General features: G+C 41.4%; 1 protein-coding gene across 3 annotated transcripts in view; it reads right to left on the reverse strand.

Moving 5' to 3' along the window:
• The window catches only part of ppargc1b (peroxisome proliferator-activated receptor gamma, coactivator 1 beta), a 124,746-nt gene that overhangs the window by 94,637 nt on the left and 2,423 nt on the right, over positions 1 to 27,686 (reverse strand). The window contains exon 1 of one of the 3 annotated variants that reach the window (XM_023289113.3): positions 20,646 to 20,765. The exons of the other annotated variants lie outside the window; for them this stretch is intronic. Within the exon in view, the coding sequence (XP_023144881.1) occupies positions 20,646 to 20,726 (81 nt within the window). The 5' untranslated portion in view covers positions 20,727 to 20,765. Of the gene's footprint in view, positions 1 to 20,645; positions 20,766 to 27,686 lie in introns of those variants that run through there. 3 annotated transcript variants of the gene reach the window in all.

The following is a 27,686-nucleotide window of genomic DNA, read 5'->3' on the forward strand; positions in this document are numbered from 1 at the left end:
GTGTGTAGGACGTTCTTATGCAAGTGTTAGTCATCTCAGCAGTCTTGACATTTCTCTCCATGCAAGAGGAACTGAGGCAGATTTGCTTCCAGTCAATCATAAACAGAGCAGGAATATAGTCACATACAGTAGTCAGGTACTACAGTACTACTGTCAGAACCAGTACACTCTTGTTGGTACAAACTCTCTGAACCGCTACAAGTTTCTGGGTGTTTTTTTTTTGTCCTGGCACATTTTTCCTCGATTTTCTCTGCAACATGACATCCTGCAGCTCTATGGAAACACCACAACCAGTACTGCGCTCTCTGAGTTTCCATGCTGGTCTCCTATCTTCTCTGTGCACACTGCCTGCAGTTCAACTGGAAAGTCACTGATTTTTTAGTTTTTTACAAAACCTGAATAGAGGGAATGGTTTCTTTTTGGTAAATTTTCAAATGAGAGGTAAAATCAAAACATTTTTCATTAAATATCCCGCATTTAAAGTCATACATGACATGTTAAAGGACCATCAGAGAGTTTAGAATCCGAACATTCTTCTTTTTTTTTTTTTTTTTTTTTTTTTTACAGTTTCCTGCTCTGACAAAGGGTTTAATATTTTATTTTTTGTTGTTTGAAGATAACATGCCTTTCAAATTCACTGGCCAACTTTGGGTTCAGACGGTTCATACAACAATAAAAATGACAGCAGATTACAGCAGATAACGTAATGATCACAACTGTTGCCCAGTATTACAACTCTTCAAGTGCAGAACTACATTGCACTTTAGCTTTATCTTCTTTGGAAACTTGTCCCTTGTTTCCACCCCCGGCAACCTTTCTGCACATTTTTCCTTCAGAGTGAACACCAGAGACTGTTTCACTGATCTCCCAACAGCCACGTCTGACTCCATCATCACATCCAGCTTAGAAATGGCTGTTTGGAAATACTGTCTAAATGTTGTCAGAACATCTCAACCTCATTTTTCTGCTTAAAACTGCTCTAAATGATGCAATGTTGCTTGTAACCCCTTGCCACATACTGTGCATGTCTACAATAAATAAAATGATTTTACTTTCCTCTGTTACATTTCACCTTTTGAGGTAAAACAAGACAACGAATTAAGCAAAGACTGCGGACTGCACTGATAACTACGTGTAATTTTGTACAACAGAAATACCTTGGTGAAGTAGATTTGTTTCACATACTACCACTGAATAGTAAACCTTCCTTCCTAATTCACTCAGTTTTTATTTAGAGGTCCAGATATTGTTCCTGGAGTCATTTTCAACCCACAAACAGCACAAATGTATCCCCCAAGCAGCACTGAGCTGCTCAAATTGAGATACCTAAGTCAGAGAATCGGCACTTCACTGCCACTGTGTAAGAGCCGAAGACCTCCAATATGGCTGCCAGAGGGGCCACTACATCACTTAAGAGCTCTCTGTTCTGCTGCTGTACACCTCTGCATGCTGAAATGACTAAATCCAGGTGACAGCAATGCTAAAAACAGAACTGTAAAGCATTTCTGAAGTGCACCTGTGGCGACGAGTCAGAGCATCCTGGCGAACAATAAACTATGGGTCTGCTGGGACGGCTTAAATATCTGTATTGGTGGTGTGTTCTGGTGCACTGGTGGCCGCAACGGGGGAGTTGGAAACACAGAAGGCTCTGGAAAAGCTTTTCTCTGTTGGTTTCCGAGGTGTTCGGCTCCTCATTCAGCTGCTGGCAACAGAAGTAGTGAACTGGACCCGGGTTGCCATTGTAATAGGACGAGAACCCCCCCACACACACACACCCACACACACACACCCACACACACACACACACACACACACACACACACACACACACACACACACACACACACACACACACACACACACACACACACACACAGGGTGATCATTCAGTCTTCCTAGTAGGCGGTCCACTACATTATCAGACAATATGGCAGTTACACCACCCAAACACACATAAAAACCACAAAAGAAGAGAGCAGGCAGGCCTGGCTCTGACCTGAGTATAAAACAGCCAAACTGGGCTAAACAGAGCTTTCCAACTAGCATGAGTTGTGCTGCAGCACCCAGGCCAGCCAAGTCTCATTCACACTATGCAGGACAAGTAGACCAACCAGGAGTCAGTCAGGGGAGGGAACTCAATGACATTACCTACGACGCATTCACAGGCTGGTTAAAAATGTCTCATGATCAAATACAGCAATCCAGTACCTACTTGTTAGCGCAGACAGCAACTGCAGGGTGCTATGATGTACTAGCCAAACATGCTCATTAGTGTTCCTTGCTCTGCAGAACAAGACAAGACAAGGCTCCTCTTCACTCTGCTTCCCACTGAAGGAGCCATAAAGGGCTTCTCAAGGCTTTACTAATTAGCCTAGTTAAAACTGCAGAAGAAACCACGGCCATAAATGGCTGCTTTTCAGCCTGTTCGTCCACTACAGGGCGACGCGTTTCTTTTCCAAGGCTTATTGATTCGCTCGGTTTCCACTCGAGGACTCACCGCACTTATACAACCCACAGTTTTTCACTCTACCTTCATGAACAATACATTTTGGTCTCTGGTCTGTGTGATGAAAGCTCTCACTTTGCACAATGTCACATGAACTTGATTCGAACTCGCAACATTACAATAAATTTCTACATTTGTCACTGAGAGCACAAGCCGAGTAAGCTCCAGTTCCTAGAAAGGCAGTTTCAGAAAGAAACCGCAACAGTGGGACTAAAGGTCAGAGGGATTTCTCAAAATTTATTTCGACATCTGCTTTCCTCGGCCTAAATGATGAGGCTCTTTCATTACTATCTCCAGCGACCACCCTCCTCACCTGTCCGTCTCTTTTGTCTACTTTCTCTGTTCCTCCCCTGATCGCCTTCGTTGTGAAATCACCTGCAGAGGAATCGATAAGCTATCAGACCGTGAAGACTCCCAGACTCACTCGCCCCCTTTTCTCTCTGTATTTCATGCTGTGTCAACTGGCTATCAGCCTGCGTCAGTCGCTGTTTCTGCCCATCGTGTGTTTGTGTGTGCGCTGTCAAACTAAATCCCATATTTGACTGACAAAACATCCATCACTCACTTATTGTAACTTGTACTTGCCACGGCGTGTGTGTGTGAGTGTGTGTGTGTGTGTGTGTGTGTGTGTGTGTGTGTGTGTGTGTGTGTGTGTGTGTGTGTGTGTGTGTGTGTGTGTGTGTGTGTGTGCTGCCCCAGTAAACCGCTATCTCAAACCAGACAGTTTCAAACTATCAGCAGAGCGATATTCAAGTGGAAGCCGGAGAGCGATGGTGATAGAGAGGAGGCAAAGCTGGCGTCAAAGAGAATGAAAACAAAATCAGAAAAAGAGAGATGAGTGAAAGGAATGAATGCAGTAAATGGAGAGGAAGAGAGGGGAAAGGGAGGCACAGCCAAAGAGCAACTGGGAGGGAGGGCAAATGAAAAGTGAAAAGAGTGCGAGAAATAAAAAAAAAACAAAAAATGAAAAAAGAGGGTGAATTGAAATGAGGTCAGGTGCTGCTGAGAAAAGCACAAAGCAGAGCAGGGCTGAAGGAAAAGCAGGAAACATGAGAGAGAAACACAGGAGAGGTGTGTGTGCAATAAAAAAGGTGTGCAGCGACAGGGAAGAGAGGTGTGTAGGGCGAGACAGACAGAGGAAGGCTGGGAACATGCTGTACGCAACACCTACACAAATAGTAGTGCCAGACGGTGCCATGTACAGATAATACGCTGAAATTAACCGAGATTACACAAGGTATTCTTCGCTATTTGGTAAAACCAAAAAAGCCTGTATTGACTGAGTAATGTGACAAACTTTCAGGGACGTTTTCGGCTGAACTGCAGGCTGTGTGTACACAGAGGATGGAGGTGAAATATCTGTAGTGCAAGGGTGTCAAACATGAATGGCTTTGCTAAGTATAAAAACTACAGACAAGACATCAATTGGAAATTTGGAAAAATATAAACTTCAAATAATTTCTACATCTTGACAAGTTGTTTTGATCATAAAGCAAAATACTGTATTCTTGAGCTCTAGATACACCAAAATGTCAGAATAGTTTTTTGCACTACACCAAAGTGAAATATTTGGAGTTGTCATTATTTATAGGTTATTACTAAGCCATGGAACGCGGCAGAGTTATGTGACGATAGCCGTTGGTCTGTCTGTCTGTCTGTCTGTCTGTCTGTCTGTCTGTCTGTGTGTCTGTCTGTGTGTCTGTCTGTCTGTCTGTCTGTCTGTCTGTCTGTCTGTGTGTCTGTCTGTCTGTCTGTCTGTCTGCAACGTTACTCAAAAACGGATTAACGGATCTGGATGAAATTTTCAGGGAAGGTCAGAAATGACACAACTGATTAGATTTTGGCAGTGATGCAGCTTATAGTCTGGATCCACGGATTTGTTAAAGATTTCTGTGTCATTGCGAGATAGCGGCACGGCATCAGTGTAACTATGACAACAAATGAATGCTACATCAGCTGCCTGCTAATGATCACATGATTACGATCCTACTACAAATTGACCACTGCCAACTTATCAGAATTTATCCACCGGAAATTGTACAATGACTGAGCAGCCTTGGCGGAGTACGGCGCTCTCTGTGTGCTTTTCTTGTTTATAGATTATCATGCTGTGATTCTACTGGTCCGGCCCACTTGAGATCAAATGTGGACCCTGAATTAAAATGAGTTTGACACCCTTCTGCTGTCACTGTTTTCCCCCAGTATGGACATGTCGTTTTCAAGTTTTCTACATTTTTGTAAAATGAATAATCCAACTAAATAGCCACTGTTTTCATATAGATGTCGGATTTTATATTGCAGCACCGTGAGTTCCCTCCCAGAAACTGTTTGGTGTTCGGAGAGTTAAGGTAAAGCTATATGACCAATAAGGCACTCTGAGATGCTCTGATATATAAAATAATGTAAAAACCCAACACTGAGCAGACCCTTTATTCCACCATCCATCATCCACGCATTATCTATACATCCTTATCACGTGCAGGGAGCAGAGGCACTTTATGTGAAAGGCAGGGCAGAGCCTGGACAGGTCATTAGTTCATCTCAACTCACAATGTATCCTAATGGCAACTGGGAGTCTCCAATTAAGGTAACCTACATGTCTTTGGACTGTGGATTGAAACCCACATAGGAGCTGTAAGAGCAGGCATCCAGAAAGACCACAGCCTGATCTAGATTTCTGATTCTCTGCTTCATCTGTGTGTTGCTAAGATTAGCAGTAGCGCTATTAGGAGTAGAGTTGTTGGACAAAGTGTAAAGCAGTGATAGATTTCTAGTGGATACATTTCATTCCCTGTGCAAGGCTGAGAATCAAACCCAAAGACTTTTTCAGCCCCATCAGAGCCTCACAGTCAAGCAGCAAATGTTTGCAGATTCCTTATGTGAACTTTATCTTTGATTTGATTTAAACCAACACTTTGAACATCTTATTTAAGCCTAGAGATCCTTGCGGAGACAAAATTAAACCGATGCCTTTGAAAAGCGGCTCAATTAGTTAAACTGCGGATTGTAGAGCTTGCGCCTTTGAAAGAATTTATGGTATTGGTGCTGCAAATCTGATACTTTTGGCACCAGCATCAAAATGATTTCAGCTCTGCTCCTCTGTGATTGTCAAAATCAAGGATTTCAGTGGCTTTTACGCCCACACAAGAAAGAACTTCTAGGGAGAATGCAAATGTTAATACTTGACGCATTTATTAGCCGTACCAGTTGGCATAAGATAAAAATGTCAGTCCAGAAACACTGGCTCTAGTTAACACATCTCTGAGAAACTAAGTATCAATGCAGAGAGAGAGGGAGAAGAATTTCAACAGCGAGGCGACAATAAAACCTGTACAAGCTGATCCAGTCTGCAGTGTTCAGACATGCAGTTGTTAAACTGTCACGATGCTCCATTAACATTCAGTGACCAGCAGAAGGAGGCGAGGCTCCACCACACATCTACACACACCCAAATGTTTTGGGAGGGTAAACACGTTCAAAACTACACTCAAAAACAAAAACCTCTCCCGCATGCACAGAAGAGATGCCTGCGTGTTTGAACACATACTCACACAAACGCACACTCACCATGAAAGAATCTGGCTTATTACCCATATTGCATCACAACAGCAACATTCCTTGAGTCAACAGCGCCCCCGCCTTGCTGGGTAACAGCGAGGGAAACAATGAATGAGCTGGAAGGAGGAGAAAGGTACTACAAACCACAGCATGGGTGTGTCGGTGTTGTGAGAGGGCACTCAACAAGACGCCACTCGTGCCGAATCTGTTAGTGTGGATCCGATATTCACAGACAGACAGGCTACAGAGAGGAGGGGCTACTCACATTAATAATAATAAGAATAAGCTGATGACAAATCATTTTCTCATTAACCCGAACCCCATGCTCCCCACAGGCAGGTCTCAATTTTGTGATTACAGCGATTAACGCAAAAGTGAACACAGATGATCAGATCAGCCTCTGCAGCACCTGCCAGAGCTGCACATCAGCAGGTGAATCTTGACACCTTCTCACGTGAAAAGCTTTTGAACACTGTAGCAGCAGCGACAGAAACACCAGAGAGCTGAAATTGCATACGGGTTTTGACAAAATCGCCCAAAAAACTCACAAATAAATCAGCTTAATCTGAGAGCACATAGTTCGAAAATGTGGCCAGTGTGGCTGTAAAACCACAATATTGGACGATGCTGTCAAAGTCTACAGGGCCTGAATCACTTAAAATTACACTGACGTGCTAGTGCATTCTGTGGCTTGGTGGTTAGCACTTTTGCTTTGCAGCTAGAAAATCCCCAGTTCGCGTCACGGCCTTCCCAGGATCTTTCTGCATGTTCTCCCTGTGCATGCGTGGGTTTTCTCTGGATACTCCGGCTTCCTCCCACAGTCCAAAAACATGCTGAGGTTAATTGGTAACTCTAAATTGTTCGTAGGTGTGAATGCGAGTGTGATTGTTTGTCTGTATATGTAACCCTGTGATAGACTGGTGACTTGTTCAGGAGTCCTCTGCCTTCACCCCAAGTCAGCTGGGACAGACTCCAGTCTCCTCACGACCCTAATGAGGAGTAAGCGGTGTAGAGATAATGGATGGATGGTTGTGCATTTCAATGATAGGATAATATTTTGTTGCCGTTAAACAAAATGCTGCAAACTAAATTGAAAAACTCCAAGAAATATGTGTCTCAAAGCATAATAGAATTACACATGAAACTCACATGATCGCAAGCTATGTGTGATTTTTCTGCACATTTGCATAACAACTGGAGAAGTATTTCTGCTGATTTCAGCCATACTGCTCGGTCAAAACGGTTACCGTCACAAAAGGACGCTCCTCGGTTGTTTGTTGTTTGTTTTGGTTGATTACACAGCGCCCAGAAGCAGGTTTACGCTCTCTACATGTGGCATGAAAGTGTATGTGAGCGAGCAGTGGATATGCAAGTGTAACCGTATGCATGTGCTGTGTGTGTGTGTGTGTGTGTGTGTGTGTGTGTGTGTGTGTGTAATGCCGTATCACTGTAGCACTGAGCTCTGTGGTCACGCAAGCCTGAGCCGCCTTTGGGAAGTAGGTCAATGAGCAAGTGAGCACGAGAGAGAGAGAGAGAGAGAGAGAGAGTGATGAATGGTGAGAGAGAGAGAAAATCATGATCAGATATAACATGGAAGAAGAAGTAAGAACACACGCAAAGGTAGGAAAGGTAGGAAGAAGAAACAGTGGAAAGTTACCGATTAGAAACAAGCAGAATGCCTGTTTTGGTGGGAACATGTACTTGCACGCTATATAAGGCATGAAGGATAAAGTGTGTGCTTGTCAGTGTATTTGTATATGCATCCCAAAGGACATAAATGGCCTCACCCACCTCTCCAGCTATCCCGGCTACATGCAGGTAGAAGCCTGCTTGCTCGCAACCCACACGCATGACTCACACACCTCTAAACTTTCCATCGCTAAGCTGTGCAGAGCCTCCTGAGCCCATCGCGGCGCGCTAACTCCACCCTAATGTGTTTATCATTATGAATTATCAGTGAAATTACATCACATCATCTGGAGGATACATCACAATATCTGGGTTTATTACATCCTGGGACTCCTGCAGCGCCGCAATTTATTAACTTCTCATGATTAGTCGGCAACTTTCTCCGCCGCTCGTAATTGATAATCTCTTTTATTTTGGAGGCAGCAGATAGAATCAGGGTTGGTGGCTCCAGCTGCGATCGGAAGGGAGATCTTACGGTAATTAGGACCGAACCTGGGGTCACGCACGAGTCAAATGTGCACGACGTGACAGTGACGAGTGCACATCTGTGCCACAGGAAGCCTATTTTTAACACACACACCCCGCTGTAGCGCACACACAGACGTGGCCGCATTAATGCGTCTTTTATCCGAGGAAGCAACAGCATCTAAAAATAACAACAAATGGCTTTTAAAGTGGAGTAATGGAAGACGAGAAATGCTTAGTGTGTGTGTTTGTGCAGGAGCTGCTGCATCGAACCATATCAAATAATGCTGTAGTGGATGCGATAGGCTGTGCTTTTAGATAACTGTGGCCTGCTACAGTGAGAGTGTGTGTGTGTGTGTGTGTGTGTGTGTGTGTGTGTGTGTGTGTGTGTGTGTGTGTGTTTGTTTGTGTGTAAAAGTTCACGTTCGCACCAGTCCGTGCTTGCCTTCCCCTGGCACCTGGTTGCCACAGCTATATGCCAGGCTGGCATTAGTGTGTATTCCCGTGTCCCCCGCACTCACTTGCTAGCGCCATGGAAATTTCCTTTAACCTTTTCTCATTTACACCTGTGCCCTTGAGAGCTCACACACACACACACACACACACACACACACACACACACACACACACGAACACACACACACACACGAACAAACACACACACACATGAACAAACACACACACACACACACTCTCAGTGCAGTATATTCTACAGTAGAGATAAACTAACCGTCACTCTGTTGAGACTATAAACAGTGTCCAACTCCTAAAACCAACAAATCTGCTTAACAGTCACATGATTATTATTGCTGCTACTACTAGCCTACTACCACTGACAGTCGAGAAGCCTACAGCTCATGGTAAACTACTGCTACTCCTACTACTACAGTATCTGCTTCTACTAGTACCAGCAATAAATTACAGTTTCTACTATTACAACGGTTGCTACTTTGGCTACTGCTTAATATGCTCCCACTGCTGGTGTCTTTATGTGCACATGTGCAAGAAAACATGCACACTTTTCCTTTGCTCTGACTCATATACTAGAAATACACTCGCTCTGGTAGAAAATAAACTTTATTTACAAGTTTGTTGACATGCAGGCTCCTTAGTCCACAGACAAATGAGATACAACATAAAAAAAAAACATTTCAGATGCCTTTTCTAGTGTTACACTACATGAGAAAGTCTCCAAACGGCTTTACTTTTGAAAGCCTGAACAATTACTACACTAGATCCTCCTTTTAGCACTCCTGCTGCCATCACTACTGCTATTAGTTCGATTAGTAACTAGTATTTATCACATTGTAACTACCAGAGGAAGAACTAATCTGGCTGCTGCAGGTACTGTGTGTAACTAATGAAGCTTTTACTGCTGCAACTGCTCAGTCTGCCAACACTACATCCGTTATTGCTAACATTTGTGCATCTATTACAGCTACTGCTGGTATGATGAATGCATGCGTGCAATGCGTATGGACGGCAGACAATAATAGCAAACGAGCTTCATTCATAGCTTCAGTGCTTCTTCAACCCCCAGCGGAAGAGCTGTTGAGAGACTCCACACGACGGCCTTACCCCTGAAAGCACCTTGTAATCCTTCAACTTGGAGAGCATGAGTCGTAATCACATACAATAATCCTGCTGGACCGGTGGATTATTGGAAGGGGGGGAAAGATACAGTGGTACAAACATTTTGGTTGGCAGGCAACCAGTATGTATATTTAAGTTTGTCTTTGATCCGGCAGCCTATAGTGCCGGTGTCAGAAGAGTGATGATGTGCTTGTGCAGTTGGGGGCTTGTCTATCCACGGTACAGACATCTTTACAACTCGATCTGTCTGACGACTAAGTCGGGGCGAGCCCCAGCCAAAACACTGGCACAATGTCAAGTAGAGAGAGAGAGAGAGAGAGACCTACGTTGTGGGCTGTGACAGAGCCCAAAGCAATATCACAGCAGCATTTACACCTCCAGCTCTCGCACAACTCTCATTCATCTTCCAAGTTTTATTACACTGTTGCATGGCATTAAAGTCTCAATTTTGACAACAGCACAAAGTGTCAAAGTTCTAACTGTAGGAGATGGTGAACAAACCCCACTTCTCACAGCTGCAGACCAAAACACAAATCAAGCTTGAATGTAAGACTCGCTTTAAAAGCACCTCTAAATGTTGCATGATTATAATCACACACATAATATAAAAGCTCCACTTTGTGCAGCATCAGTCATCCCTTAATAAAGAGTAAAATGCGTGCAAAAAGTCGAATAGGTATCAGAAATCACACTTTTCCGAGACACAATCAGTTTAAAACATGCATCTCGAAGCGCTTCTGTTAAGTCTTAAATGCTTCAAATGGCACGTCTTGCACAGATTGTGAAGCGAAGGCTCACATCAACCTCTATTTGACGCTGGCATGTTGCTGCGATTATCAGCATCCCTCTCATCTCATCTGCCTCTCCTGCCATCTGCCATCTCCTCAGATTTTAGAAACAGACACAACCCTTGGTTGTGCTCTTCCTGTTTTAAAATAAGACATTTCCCTGGTGGCTGCCCCCCCCCCATGATAAATCAGGTAACGGAGCAGGAGAGCTTTAAAGAAATAGGGCAGCCAGCTAGCCCGGCGACTGCTGGGCCTCCGCATGCTTCCCTACAAAGCCCTGAGCTGCTGGGTGAGATTGGATTCCCTCTCCTTCAGCCCCGGCCTATCTCCCCCAGGTGCTGCACACAGCTACAGTGTGAGCGCGTGCAGAATGACAAATACCTCGCATCCATGTTGACACTATCAATATAGCAACAGGGTCCCTGTGATGAATACAAATCATCAGTAAAGGTTAGCTAAGGACACATGACATACATGCATACAACATACATGCTCTGGACTTAAAAAAAAATAGAAAGTGGGAATGACACATGAGGAGGAATTGAGATTAGGGATGAACACATGCATCACTTGTATGCAGCAAGCATATTAAATGCAGTATATCTGCACACTCCTGTGTCTCTGTGTGTCATCATTCTCCCACTGAAGAATGGATGGTTTTAATGCAACATCGGGTCATCTATAGACCCTCTGAAGCAGACTGAAGATAATATACATTATTCAGTATGCCTAGTTTGGAAGCAAAGGCACCCAATTGGCAATATTTACTCAAAATTTACACCAAAAGTGTGCAGATTATAAAGCAAACATGGCATATTGAGCTAAAGGGAAAGGTTGTGGAACATGCACAGATTGACGGGTTATAGGTCATGAAGGAAAAATGCTGTTTTGAGCTCATAATGGGCCTCTAGATTACTAATAATCTGTATAGACCCTTAAAAATTATTGGTCAGCTTCTACTGATTAAGCACAGCATGTTAGACCTTAAAACCAAGAGTAAAACCTAGAGTAATATTACCTGCCACATCACAGACTTTCCTGCCATTCAGTTTGTGGTAATTTGATTAAACAGTCTTTATTTGGGATTAAGGTCCCATGATCACAGTACAAAATAACTGAGGGTGTCAAAAATGTAGATTTTGAGAAAAGAAATGGCCACGGGATGACTGATGAAGATTTTATACTCTCCTAGACACGTGTCACGTTGGTCTTGGTTAATCAAACATCCACAAGTCTAATAAAGTCCCCACTGCTCATGGTGGCAGAAAAGCAGCAAAACATTTCACAGAAAGGCTAAAGTCAAACTAAATTTTTGCCTGATAAGGGACCTAAATGATTAATTAATAACCAAAACTGTTGCAATATGACTAATCATTAAATCAGCTTGATAATTTCAGCACTAAATGAGGCAGTACATTCAAACCTCATACAAGAGGAAGCAGTTTTTGACTCAGCTAACGTGACCAAGATGAGCCGAACCCGGTCGCCGCCAGTCGGCTACAAAGGTTAAATGGCATGTATATGATGATTTAACAATAAATAGCAACAATGATAAGTCCTCTGGAGTCTGCTGAGTGTCTGAATGTGCTGTAAAGATAAGAATCGTAAAGAAAAACAGTAAAAAGAAAGGGAAGGTCTTCGATGAGATGTGGTAACTGTGAATCACAGCGCTGACTGTAAAGTGCATAATCTGTATAAGAAGCAGAGCCTGGAGAGAGAGATTCACATCTTCACATCCCACTCTGGTTTGAGTCACCGTAAGAACGGCAACAACCTGGAACACTGCGGCAAACCGAATAGATTTTCATGTAAATTAAGACATTCGAATACCAAATAAAGCCCCTCACTCACAAAGTGCCTCTTTGCTCTTGGATTATCTTTACCTCTCGTACTTCTTCCTCATCTTTCACCCACTGTGTCTGTTCTCTCAGCCTCACAACTGCGATACACACAACGAATCCATTGTGCGTGTTGGACACTTTGCACGGTTGAGTGCCACTCTGCTGCTCCACCTCAGGGGAAGAAGAACTGTTTGGAAAATCCTTCACTCTGCAGAGTGCATGCAAGATTGGATGCAAACTGGATTTAGGGATTCTGCAGCAGTTCTCGGTTTCTTCTGCTGACACTGTGACCTTCTGCGCTCCCTTGTACTGGAGGCATTCATTCCACTACGAGTTACACTCGAGAGTTAAAATTAGATTAGTGACTAAACTGTCAAGTCAAATGTAAACTGTGCCACAGTTGTGAATCATAACCGAATGCATTTCAGATTCAAAATCATTTTGTAATGCAGAACAACACGACAAAAACCAGGCTAAAGAGAGGCAGAAACCAGGCTATGTGGAGTCTGAAATAGTCTTGCTGAAGGAAATGAAGAAGTATTGTGTAGCTGGGCCCCAAACCATGGAGGTCAGGAGGCCTTTGCTAGCCCAGTTTGGAAACTAGGCTAAAAGTTATTGCTGCCAGAGCGTCACTGTGTTCTGAACAGGAGACCAAAGATAAAGTCGCAAACACAAAAAGTAAATTATCAAGACGGATGGATGGGTAGCAAAAATAATGCTCAAGCTAGAACTTAATGAATCTAGACGGTATCTTTAGTCACAATCTCTCCTGTGTGTAATTGTGAGCTGCGAAATTAATCATATTACAAATGCAATCTCGATGCAATCTCAACAAAATCAATTCTGCCATATTTTCATTACGACGGAAGGAGGGGTCGCATCAAATTGAGGCCTTCTAATTTCTCCTGACAAACTGTACATAAGCAGAGTGAACACAAACTGAAGCAAGCCATGCATATGAACAAGATACGGAGGAGTAGCAAGAAGAAAGACATGAATCAGAACCAAGGAATGAAAGGAAACTGATGTCTTTTACTGGAGCTTTTCTATACATTTGAAGATTTATCATTTAGCTGCACATCTACCACTTTAATCAAGTGATCATGAAGCTAACGAGGCTTTAGAAACCACCAGAAACACAGATTTTTGACTGACTATGCCAACGTTAAGAAGAAAAGCCCTCAGAAGAACAAGGAGATTACACAAGTACTATTTTTATGAAAATCCACAAAGGTGAGAGATAATTGTAATCTCAGTTCTGAGTAAGAAAATCATGATTTCCATAATCCAGAAGCGCGTCGGCCTCGTGTGTGTGTGTGATGCCAAGCAGGCCTGAGCGAGCAGCTGACGACTCACCACGCAATTAATTATTGAGGGACCCCTCACCTGCCTCTGCTAGCATGTTAGCTAGCAGCAGCACGCTCTGACATGTGACTTGCAGGAACATGGAAACACACATGCAGTTTATGAGCCTCTGTTATGGGCACACACACACACACAGGCCCTGAGGGGGGGTCAGCATCTAAGCCGGATGCCTGATGAACCTCAGAGGGATTTGGGAGGAAGCAACCATATTCCCAGCACTTACACTGACGCACAGAAAGCACAATGAGGATCGGCCACATGTAACACACATTGGTAGCTGCAAAACACGCACAGATTTCCACTTAGACACTTCGGTGTAGCACCAGCAGGGAACAGCCAGGCTTCCACAGCGTCGCAAAGACCAGAGTCAGTTTTTAGCAGCAACAGAGCAAAGTCGCATCTGTTTCATCAATATGAAAGCTTAGCGCAAAGAAAATTCAACATTCATGCTGAGTGTACGTCCAAAATATTCCCTCCTGTGCTTCCCTCTGTTACTCTCTCAGATTAGGATCAGGGGAACACTTTGTTCTAAGCACTGACACAATGCCTGGACCTCTGACCTGCTCACTGTAGGCTGCTTTCCTGGAGATCTGCAGGCATTTTACTGTTATTCACTTAACAATGCAGCACACTGATAGCTAAAATCAACCGCATTGTAAAATGTGCAAATGAAGCCATGCACTTTTTGGACATTTTTACACTTTCTGCAACGTAAATGACACATGTATGTTGAATTGATTCTCGAGAGTGTGTGTGTGTCGACGGTGACAGCAGGGACAGGTGAGTCACTGTAGGGCTGTAAGCTGAACACATTGCACTGCAGTGCTGCACATCACGACTCAGATAGACAGAAAAGGAAAAGGTGAGGAAGATAATGGCACCGAATTGGGAATAAAGTGATCAAAAATGCAGCAGAGACACAACAAAATGCCCCAAATCTGGGAACAGAGAGGTTGACAGATAAGACGTAGGCGACCAGAGCCTGTCTGTCTGTCTGTCTGTCTGTTCCTGGAAGAGTGTAAATCCCAGTCACTGCCAATAACACCTGTATCCATCACTCCTGGGTGGAACTTCAAATCCTTGTTATTTATACACCTGTCTGTCTGCCTACCTAGACGTCTGGATCCTTCACTCCTCACTGTCCACTTTAAATCGGATTTATCGGTGTGCATCAAGAAAGTGATGCACTTACCCGTTTGCTGCCAGAGGAAGTATTTTACGCCGCTTTAGTCTTTCAAACCTCCACCAGCCAAGCTTCTACACTAAAGCTGTCAGACTAATCCAATGGTTTTTGTTTACCATCACTACCATTTTGTTTCTGTGCCGATTTCTTCCATTACTGTGCACACTAATTAGCCAGTTTGTTTCCGCTGTTAATACAATCAATAAAGGGAGACAAGTCCAATCATTTTTTGTTATGTACAGTTTAGCAAGTCAAACTCTTTCCTGAAATTACTTAGAAAGTAACACTTTGCTTAATCGCACAGAATCGCACTATCAAGTTAAATCCAGTCGAATGTTGTCAGTGCATGACTTCCGATCCGAAATTGGATAGCATCACCTGATAGCCAAAGCTGACCTCCTGCTACGTAGGAGCTCATGCACACACACTGACACCCACACAGACACACAAAGGCATCATGGTTATTGCACGCTAAAGTGCTGACTGACAGTATAAGGCTCTATAGGGCTACAAAAGCAGCACGGTAAAGGCTTTACCCTTTATTAAGTTTTCCATTTTGGTACATGTAGGCGTTGTTTCACAGACGCAATCAACACTTAAGAGTTTTATCTTGATTGGCCTGCGTGTAACGTGTAGCTTAAGGTCCAGAGGAGCCAAACAAAGAGGCAATGAGTAATTGCTGGTTGACGTCTGGGAACAAAATCTTCTTCTACTTGCATCTTGTTGCTTTCTCAGCCTGAATCTGTTGTGTTTAGTTTTTTTTTTGTTTTTTTTACAGCTAAGAATCAAGACTGAGCTTGGATCTTTTACAGCAGAGCGGCAGGACCGAGCAACTTGGAATGCTTGGCAATAAAAATTTTACAACCCCTGCTGAGAAACTAGTGCAACTATTTTAACTTGACCTCCAGATCAGAGTAAAACTTCAAAATATACTTGACAAAAAAAAGAAAAAGGCACACGTGATTTCAAAGCACATGTAGTTGACAGACGGGAATGACTGATGTCTGTCGCACTGGGTTCTCATCTCAGAGTCGAAAATGTTTTTTGAGCGTTTGATTCCACCTTTTCTCACTGGAGACCCACACATGTGCTCTGAATTCACATGTGGCTTTCTCTGCAGGAGGTTGCTTAACTGCCGCACTGAGCTGAGTAGATGAGCCACGGCTAATATTTTACTAGCATGTGCCCCGTGGCTGGTTGTGTCCTGTTACAGCAGGATGTGGTGACTGACGTTAAGTCGGCCTGATCTTCCCAGAGTCAATCCACTGAGCGGACTCAGACCAGCCTTCAGCACTCAGTCAATGATTACCGGCGAAAGAACTTTGAGAGACCGACTGTATCTAAACCTCTACCTGTCAACTAGACTCAGATTTCCACCAAGGTCAATGCTCTATCTCGCACTTTAAAAGAAAATGATCCACGCTGAAATTTAATTGGTTCTTCCTTTGGCCTTGGTCTATCTCTCCAGCATTTTTCAGGAAATTCGGATTGGTAGTTTTTGCATGATCTGGCCTACAGGCAGACAAACAGCACCGACAACATCATGATGGATGAACCCAAACAATCTTTAAAGTTGACCTAAATTTGCGGAATGCTAAATCACCAAAAAAAAAAAAAAAGACTGCAAGAGTTATTGTGCCTTTTCCTACCTCTCACAGCACTTTAAACCTTGCAGATATTCAACATTTTCTAACCAGACTCTCAGTTTCATAAATTTTTCATACGTGGCATCATGTAGGTCAGCGTGTTTTCACTTCGACATGAAAACCACATATTTGTTTTGTAAAAGTACACTAGCAGCACAGAGTAAAGCGTCCAGACATCACATGAGCCTGTGGTCAATGACTCCGTGCTGTGGTTTGAGGATTTTGCACTTCTAACGCCAAAGACATGGTGACTCAGAAAACCAGCGCTTCCAGCAACACCCAGTTAGGGTTCTCCACATGCATGAGAGCCATTTCCCTTCATGGTACTAAGGCCTACATTGACAAGAAACTGGCTGTAAATACGGAGGGAACATTTTAAAAAGAACACCCACAAATGGCAACAAAGAGTGTATTTTATGCTACACTTGATGGTGCCGTTTAATAGATCCGATATACAATCAGTCCTGACCTTTATCAGAGACTTGTATGAATTTCAGTGTATGAAAAAGGCGTAAACTGAGCAACACTGCCAAGTTTATTTGCAAGTCACTTCGAGCTGCATTGAAATCATAAAACAAACAAATCAGGATTGTTATCATTTCCAAAACTGACCATAGCTACAACAATCTTTCACTGATTCCCTTGAGCCACTTAATTTAAACATGCGATAAACTGCCTCTGAAACATGAGGATGGACAGAGAGGGATGGATTAGGGAATGAGGAAATAAGAGGAATTGCAGTGAGCTGGCGTACTGTAGAGCGCTGTGTATGAAAAGAGGAGAGAGAGAGAGAGGAGGAAGCAGTCACATGTTAGGAGGAGGAGGGGAGGCAGGGCTGCCTGTCAGCAGCCGACGTCACGGTAACGCCTCCCTCCATCCCTCCCTCCACTACAACTCACATGACTGCAGCAGCCCTGTTCTATAACTCCAGTCACGAGGATAGAGTAGTATTACAATAACCAGCCAGCAGGGGCGAGCGGCATTCACATAGACTGTGAGAAGGGGGTGAGAGAGAGAGAGAGAGAGCAAAGGAAAACCACCAGCCAGCCCTAATAACCCTGAGTAAATATTAACATATTAACGCTGCGTTTGTAGAACAGATAACCTTATCGGACTACACATGAAGAAAGCGGCGATACAATGTACAATTTGACATTTTTTTTTCCTGTTCCTGATTCAAGTTGTACTTTATCTTTCCCCTTCTGTGCCACTCAAGGACTTTGCAGCATTATAAAGCCACAGAGGAGTGAGCTGCAAATGCATGTTACAATGTAAATGCAGATTGAAAATAGCTCCACAGTTGATAAAATGATCTTGTACAATATGAATATTCCACATGCAGCTATTTTATGGCCACATCTTTCAAAACAGAAACATCCCACGTCTTTGCACCCTATTTTACGTTAAAATTCGATTTCAGCCTCGTATATTTGGTGTCAACGAAAACTCCGACGCCTCCTCTGTTGGTTCGGCTGCACAGGGTGACATTGCGATGACTGTCAAACCAGTGCGCCAACGCTGCATATTATTGCATATAACTGACTGAGGGTAAACACATTTCAGGCTCTTATGGGAGCATTAAATGGAGCCTGTTAGACTACAACGGATGATACAAGGAGATGCGCTCAATGGGGTTGAATAGCTGATAGATTTCAAATCACAATTTGAAAGGTTTCACTTTCGCATGCCCAGGTTCTACAAATCAATGAGACAGCTCACTTTTGATGGCGTGGTAATGCCTCATGACATGTTTTCCTACTATTATACAGTCAGTATTGACTTTAAAAATATCATATTGCAAATTTAATTGCAATAACAGTCAGAAAAATCTCAATTTGATATTGTCACCAAAAGTTTCGGCTCTGATGCTCATACTAGAATGCATTATAAAACTAATTTACCAACATGTTCCTGTAGGAATATGGGCGTATTTCAGCTGAATGTTGGAGCTGAAGTCTGCGGTTTTATTATACTACTGGGGGAAACTGTTCTATAATGTGTCGTGACATCATGACCTCCAACCATGCCATGTTTTGGTGCATTTTTTTTCCAATGACGGGGAATGTTTTCACTCTGCACTGGGAGGGAATCACATCAGTCCACATCTGTCTCCATGTGTGCATAAGATGTGTATATATGTGGAAGCACATGTCACTGCTGCAGTTTATAAATAGACCGCACAGCCTCCCTGGATCCCACCACCCTCAGAATTAACCTGCTTAAGCTGCCAGTCAGCTGTGACACATCGCCCTCCTCCAGCACCCGCACACACACACACACACACACACACACACACACACACACACACACACACACACACACACACACACACACACACACACACCTGGATGACCGTGCGACCAGAGCAGCAACAATCACCCTCCGATGCTATCATGTCACACTGTGATGCAGCAAACATATTCCAATGACAGACCGCGTCGTGGGTTTTACGTGGACGGCGGTAATCCGTGCGTATTTCGGAAGCGCGGCTCTGCAGCCAGCAGGGAGATGGAGATTAGAGCCGATAAAGTCCGCCGTGTCGCGTGAGAATTTAAATATTTCACCAAATCCGCTTCGGTAATCTGCTAATTTACTGTTTTTCCTCCTCAAACGGCGCATGAATGCGTTACACAGAGCCGGATCAGGTGCTTTTGAACAGGCTGGCGTGTCCTGGAAGATTCGGCGTACATGTTGTGGTCAATGCATCATTGCATCTCGATCAACTTCTGCAGGATCAGAGATCAAAGTTCCTATTAAAATGCGCCACTTGACGCCATGCGTTCAAGCCGAATTCATTTAAATACCCACCTGACTCGTTTAAAATATGATTTCAGGTTTTATGTGTTACGCGCGCTGGAAAAAACACCAAGATTCCTACATTTCAGTGATTTCCGAGCGCACCTCTGCGCGTCTTGGAACACGGTGCGTAAAATCAACCCCCCCGGCACAGCAACACCACTGTCAACTGTCAACATCAACCCCTCCAGACTCAAAACAGCCCCGACAGCTCCGAGGTTGTCGGGTTTGTCACAGCAAACGAACGTGCGAAGCGGACAACCGTTTTGTAACCGCTGCGAAGCGCTTACGCAAACCGGTTACGAAAACGCCAAATCGCACCAACTTTCTCAGCTGATTTTAAAAAAACACCCCTCACTGTCTGATCTCCTGTGCGCAACGCCGAGTTGCCTGGGAAATTGATCATCGGTGGGAGTTGCTCAACTTTGCATCGAGCAGCCTGCAGATTTCCACAGAGGAGATCCAGAGATCCACCAGCTAAGCCCGCAGTGCTGTGGCAAGCAGCTTACGATGAAGTGGATAAATAACAATTACACAGCACTGATGAAGTGCAGCGGGAACACAAACACACACTTTACTACAACAGCCGACTGGATTGTGCGCGGAAAACAAATAAAACGTGTCCAAGCGAACGCGTCAACTACACTCAAAAAAGGCACACAAGTGTTTTTCTCTGCACAAAAATTTAAAACCAAGCAGTCCCGCAGCCCGCAGATTAATATCAGAATGTCATAATATCATAATAGTCCTCAGGCTAAGTCCATGCGTTCAGAGGCGCACCACGTGTCCAAGTCTCCGGCACTGAAATTAAAACTTCCCTCAAGAATGCGTCAAAAGTTTCCAAAGCGCCCCTCTGCATACCAAATAATCCTCATAGAGCTGCCACACACCGGCTGCTCTCCGCTCCAGCACCGACACATTCAACATTTATTCGTTTTCGTCCGTTAAATCCCACTCATCGCCGATGGCTGATGGCGTTTCCTCCACAAAAACACGTGAAAGCCAGACGTAAAGACACAGTAGACATTTACGCGCATTCACATGCATGAGGACCGAGGCGGCGGGGCGCACTGTGCCGGGGAGATGCTGCTCGCAAGCCGGCGAGAGGCTCGGCATCAACCGCTCATAGCGTGCGCCACGGCCGGCGACGTGCAAAGACGCGCCCCGCAGCGCGTAGCCCAAAGTCCCGTGTATCCAAAGAGGCCCGGTTCTTACCTGGCTGCCGGAGTTTTCTGTCAGGTAATTGAAGACAAAGGACGAGAGTTCCTCATCTAATAGTGGAGCGCAGTCCGCCATCTTCTAGTGAATGAGGAGCCGCGGAGTCAGAGAGTGGAGTATAGGAGGCGGAGGAGGAGCAGTGCGGGCGGGCCGCCTGCAGGGGGCGCATCTGTTTACACACAAACCGGCGCGGTGGAGACATGCGGTGCTCCAAAGTGGGGTCTGGGGACCACCGGGGGGTCAACGCAGTGGAGGCCCGCAATTAAATGAGAATTACTTCATTGTGGTTGTTATTGCAGCTACTTTATTGAGGTTTGTCTACTGCAGATAAATGCAGTGATTTATCAGTAATACACTGTAAAAAATAAATGCTTTTTTTTTTTTTTAATCATTTTATTTCCCCTCATAGTGCTCAGGTGGGCACTCTAAAACAAGACTCAATGATGGATGTTATTTAAACTGCAAAAATGTTCAATTTAAAACATTTCATGACAGTTTTTGACTATTTTTTTAAATGCAGTTATTGTTCAGATTTTCCGTTTTATTTGCTGTGATTATGAAAAATGTTACGTTTTGCAGATTTTCCAGATTATGTTGAATTGTAGGAAAATATCTAGTAAAATCACATATAAAAAAGTATTGATTTAGATGTTAACCCTAAAAAATATGTAAATATTGTTTCCATTAAGAAAAAAAATCTGTATTTTTACAAATTCTTTAATATCTGACTGTAAAATTACACTTTTAAAAAGTCATGAAAAACATTTAATATTTTACAGATTCTGTCAAATTGCAGAAAATAACTATTAAAATCACAGAAGTATTGATTTAGACATTAAACCTAAAAAATGCAGTGTCTAAGTTTTGAAAAAAATCTATATTTTTCCAAATTCTTTTGGAAAAATAATGTGTGACTGTAAAATGACACTTTTAAAAATATATTAGTCATATGAAAAACATTTAATATTATTAGAAATTTTCCAGGTTTTGTTGAACTTGTAAAATCACAGAAAAAAGTATTGATTTAGATGGTAACCCTAGAAAAATCTGTCAATAATGTATGTTTTTTTAAAAATATAGATATTTTTACAAGTTCGTTTAAAATGTTTGACTGTAAAATTACACATTTAAAAATATTTAAGTCAGCAAATATATTATTTCAAAAATGTTCTCTGTGAAAACAAATACACCAATTTTTAAAATTTGTTTATTTTAACCTGTGTTCTTTCAGCTGCACCACCAGCAGTATAAAATGGGCTGGGCAGCTAATCAGGACCGTTTTCTGCAGAATCTGCTGCATACATGTGAGTTTTCATGGCAAAGTAACAAAAACAGTTGAGGCTGCTGTAATTGTGTAACTTCTTGCAGTGGGATTACTAACAAATGGCTTGACAGGTTTGCAGATATAAAATATTCTCTAAGCTGAGAATCTGCATTGTTAATCGTCGGGAAAATAGTTGAAAGGGAGACGCTTCTTACCGTTGTATTAAATCCTAAACTTTGAGCAGGTCAGCTGTGCAGAATCAGTTACCATGGCGATCTTGCAAATTAAAAAAGACACTTTCATGATACAGAAAAAAAAGAATTTGGGCTCAGCATAACTCGTGTCACTGCACAGATACATTTAGGAAAACTGCTTTCAGATATTCTACTTTCAGACATCTGCCATTCCACTTTATCTCATGGTCATATTTACATTTCACTCAGTTCTGCTTTTCTTAGTTGTTGCTTAGGTCTACTTTTGCTTCCTTTGTTCTTAGTTTACCTGATTTTTGTGTTGTAGTTCTTAATTTGCTTACTTTTTGCGTTTTTAAATCTTATTTTTTATGTTCTATTTCTAAATTTACTTTATATTTTTTATCTCTGAACCTTCTAAGTGTTTATTTAATGTCTGCTGTTGCATGAAGAGAAAGTAACGTAATTTCGATCCTTGGAATGTCATGTTCATATTGAAGAATTGACAATAAAGATGACTTTGATTTTCAACCAGAGCAGCAGATACACTAGCGTTCAAAAATGTAGGTTCACTTAGAAATGTCCTTGTTTTTGAAAGAAAAGCAGTTTTTTTTTTTTTTTAATAAAGATAACATTAAATGAATGATAAATCCAGTGTAGACATTGTTAATGTGGTAAATGACTATTCTAGCTGGAAACGTCTGATTTTTAATGGAATATCTCCATAGGGGTACAGAGGAACATTTCCAGCAACCATCACTCCTGTGTTCTAATGCTACATTGTGTTAGCTAATGGTGTTGAAAGGCTCATTGATGATTAGAAAACCCTTGTGCAGTTATATTAGCACATAAAAAAGAGTGTGAGTTTTCATGGAAAGCATGAAATTATCTGGGTGACCCTAAACTTTTTTTAACAGTAGCGTAAATAGAAGCAAATTCTCACTTGTATCAGAGAAAGCACAAAATTCAACATTGAAAGCATGGCTGAAGACAAACCAGTCATGATCACTGATCTAAACTGCTGTATGAAGACTATATATTGTACACTTAGTACAGTGTTGGGTAATAATTAATGTACTGTTTTTACATGTTGCTCATTCTGTTGCTTTTAATTGTTTGTATATTCCTGCACAGAGTCTGCAGACATAAATCAGCTGCATGGCCAGCTCTGCTTCAACAGTTGTGTACAAAGAAAAAGAAAATAAAGCTAAACTAATCGAAAAAAAAACTAAAGACTTTTGTTACGGAAGCCTTGAAAGTATTCTAGAGGCTCACAGGTTTAGTTTACAGTATTTATAATGTGCAAATTTGTAACATTATAAGTTGTAAAGAAAAAGACCCTCATATGTAAAAAATAAGATCAGGAGTTCAACATTTATTCTCTTTATCGAAGCCTGAAAGAAGCATGCAAACGTAAAGCAAAGCCTCTGGCTGGAAGCTGCTTTTATTCAGAGCAACTTCAACAGTTATCACCAGCAGTAAACACAAAGGACCCCATCACTCGGGACGCACTCGGCAGACTTGAAAACTCCACCCGCACCACTCCGCCTTTGTTTCGAGAAGCATAAACAGAAGTGGCAGCATCCTGTTGCTGTTGCTGGGCAACTGTAAAATCAGCTTCTGTCAGTCACTTAGCAAAGTTGATGACATTAGCTGATGCCATTGTAACTGAAGAAGAATCTCGGCATTCAGTTTAGTCACAACATTGCAAGAGGATGCCGGGTAGGAACAATCTTTTCATTTTTCGTCTGGATGGCATAAATATCTGTCTGAGCTGATTAAAAGACGCACTAGTGTCAGATGCCTTTTTTGAAGAGCTTTTTTCATCTCTGGGTTTTGAGGCTTAATGATAGGCCTGAAATTTACTGTAAGAATGAACATTTTAAAATAGTTTTAACTGCAATAATTGGAACAATGTGCTCTTATTGTACAGATTGTCCCTGTTTTGTTAAGTTACAGAACATATCTATTAAAGATTATAGAAAAAATGTTAATTTATATGTTAACCTTTAAAAACAAGAAAACATTAAATTACAGTTTACTGTTTTTAAATCAGCAATAAAACATTTTTATGATGATTTGGGATTTGAAAGAGAAATTATGTATATTAAGAATCGAAAAGTGTTTTTTTAATTCCATTTTGTTCAATTACAATTAGTGTCAAATTTGTAAAATTAAAGTGTAAAATTACAAGAAACAAGGAATTATTTAAATCTTGACTGTAAAAAAATGCTGTATAGTGTGAAAATCTGTATTTTTACACAAAATAATAGTTTTGTCATAATGTATGATCCTGAACCTGCAGTTTTACTGGATTTAAATCGGCTAAAAAAAATCCTATTTTACAGTTTTCATAATTTTTACAGTTTTTGAATGTCGCAGTATTCCACAGTTTGGTTTTGTTTTATAACACCCTTTTTCTGGCACTCTTGCTGCCACATTGTCATGATTTTTCATGATTTTTTATTTTTTTTTTACAGTGTGGATAACAGAATGAATTGCTTATAGCATGATAAAAGTACAGAAATGTGTCACATTTCATTGTTATTCTTTATTTCATTTAATCATTAGTTTTATTGTGTTCAAGTTTCAGAATGTTCTTCATCCACTTCATTTCTCACTGAGTTTTATTTATTAATTATTTTAAGTTAGTAATTAATTTAAATGATTCGGTGCCTTGTGTAATAAGGATCGAAAACTATCTACATTAAAATTTTCTTTGCTTTGGTAAATTACAAGTTAAAGAAAAAATATTTAAATATTGAATGTTAAAAAAATGTTGTATTGTGTGTAAAAATCTTTTTTTACAGTGTATGTCCATAAACCTACACTTTTTAGGTGGATTTAAATCAGCTAAAAAGAATATTAGTTTACGATTTAACAAATTGCTGTTACTTTCACATGTTTGTTTGTTTTTATAGTTTTGAATGTCACAGTAGTCCAGTGTGTTTTTTTTTTTTTTTAACATACTTTTTTCTGGCACTGATGCTGCCACATTTTCATAATTTTCTGAATGGATTTGTTTTTACAGTGTAGATAACAGAATTTGCTTATCACATGATAGAAGTATTGAACCGTGCCACATTTCATTGGCATCAGTTTTATTGTGTTTCAGGATGTTCTTCATCATTGATTTTATTTCTCACTGGCTTTTTTTTTAAGTTAATAATTGACTTAAATGATTCATTGCCTTGTGAAGAAGCTGGTTTTCCCTATCAACCTCGTGTTTTGTTAGTGACAAGCCCATGCAGTCGCTGAAAACATTTTTTAAAACAGGACATTCAGCGAAAAGGAACCCACCCTGTGTGATCAGAGCGAGACTTGTACTTCATTCCTTTGCACTTGTATCATAATCTGACGAGATATCTCCTTTAGTCTGTGTTGACGGCTGCACATGCCTCGACTGATGCCGGAGCTGTTTGTCTTCATTTGTGTTGTGAGCTGAAATCACTTTAGCAACAAATTAATTGTGCAAATTGAGTTTGTGCTGTGAAACTGAACCAATAACTGCGTCTGATCACTTTCATGCCAGTGAGTCATGCGACTTTGAAGAACGCAAATGCTTTAGGGATTGCAGAGATCCCAGAGGCGCTTGGCTTCATGTCAGCATCATGGCATGTAATGAATCAGTATAACACACACTTTACACTGGATTATATCTAAACAGGACTCTAGTTTGGTAGTTTATTCAGTGTGAGGGTATCAAATTATCCTTAAACTAAATCTTAGAATACTTTGTGCATAAAATTACATAATCTAAACCCCTATTTTAACACACATTTTGATTTTTATAGTATTACACTGTAAAACATGATTAGGAAACTAGTCAAATCAATTCATCTTTTCTAGTTTACTTAATAGAAATATGAGTTTAGCTAAATTCTAGTTACTTGAACTTAAAATGTCTTTGAATTTTAAAACATAAGCTCTTATAACTTGACCCATTTCAATGCAAAATGATTAGTTGAATGAACTTAAATCAATTTCATGACATTAAGTTGGTGAGAAACAAAACTAGCATATAAGTAAACTTCTCAGGATGCATCATTCAAGAGATAAAACTGCCCTGATATATTTTTTTATGGTTTCAGAAACCAGACCTGATGCACTTGCTGCGTCTTTAAGACATGTTAAATAAAGTTATTATGGTTTCTTTTCATGATCATTTAAAACAAACCTAAGAATGCCAAAGTTTAGATCTGAATTTAGGTCCAGATATACATAGATTTATATTTATGTCACTGTAACCAAGAATAACTTCAATTACAGATCATCTTTCCACTGACAAGAACAGCTTCAACAGCTCAGGCTGATGATATATTAAGAAGAAATTCTTCAAATTGGGAGAATGTAGAAGCAAATCTGGAGATAGGATGAGTAGTTAAACCTAATATTTTAACCCTGAGAAGCAAAAGTGGGTCAAAAATGACCCGGTGAGGTCGTTTTCTTGCAATATCTTTGTAATGAAAAGTTTTTATCATTCCATATTCCAGCTTTTCCTCAAAAACATGTTTTCAATATCACTCCATTTAAGTTTTTTCTGTTATCTTTTATACTTTTAAAGAACGTGTAATACTTCTTTGACTATCCCAAGCTCTTTTTCACTGATAATATCAAACAAGAGGTGTTGCAGAGCTCAAATTTGGAGGGACGGAGAGCCGCAACAGCTGGAGGAAAAGAGTGGAAAAATGTCAACAAAATGGATGTTGACATAAGTATCAAAACGTTCAAAATCTGTTGTAAAGTGAAAAACAAGCATATTTCAAACATGAAATCATTCTTCTGTGGACCAAAATGTAATACAAACAATAATATGAATGGTTATTCTCAACTAAACTGTCAAAAATAGCAGGGAGTGTTGAGTCCAATCACTCGTGCATCTAAGGGATAAGTTGATTCAACTTGTTTCTGAAGTTCAGTGAATTTGGTTCAGACAGTTTTACACTTTCCCAACTCACTTTAAACTTTAATCAACTCACATTTCTAAAGCAGGAGGAGAACTGAACTTAAAACGATTTAACGTGTGTCTGCTGCTATTGTTATGTTTCTGCAAATGCATCTGCTCCAGAGACAAAGCAGAATGGAAATGATTCTAATGTTATGACTGCACGTGTGTCGTTTGGTTGCTGTTTGGGGAAAAACTCAGCTTTTGGAGGCAGTTGTCAGCAACATTTGCCAGACACTTGGGCTACCTGGGGCAGTTCCTGCGTCATATTTTTGTAGTTCTTGACAATCATTCCATCTGTGACAATGGTTTTTGCACAGCAGGACCACAAATGAGGTCTAACAGGTCGGACAACAGAAGCAGCCACTTCATCAGACCGGTTTTAAACAAAGCCCCCCGGGATAGCCAAATTTGTTTGGGAGAGAAACTGAAGGGGAGCAGCGCAATCATTACCCAACCTGTCTGCTGGAAGCACCCAATACATCCTACAGACTGGCTCTCATTGGTCTGCAGTACTTATCACAGCTGTGTGCACACTTGGTCTTCCCCTGCAATGATGAATTATTGCCGCCCCTTTTTGTCTGTGCTCATTTTCGGTTTTACCTCCTCATATGATACAGAGAAATCTGAATGACTGG

Source organism: Amphiprion ocellaris, chromosome 13 (assembly GCF_022539595.1).
Source record: "Amphiprion ocellaris isolate individual 3 ecotype Okinawa chromosome 13, ASM2253959v1, whole genome shotgun sequence".
Classification (NCBI taxonomy): domain Eukaryota; kingdom Metazoa; phylum Chordata; class Actinopteri; family Pomacentridae; genus Amphiprion; species Amphiprion ocellaris.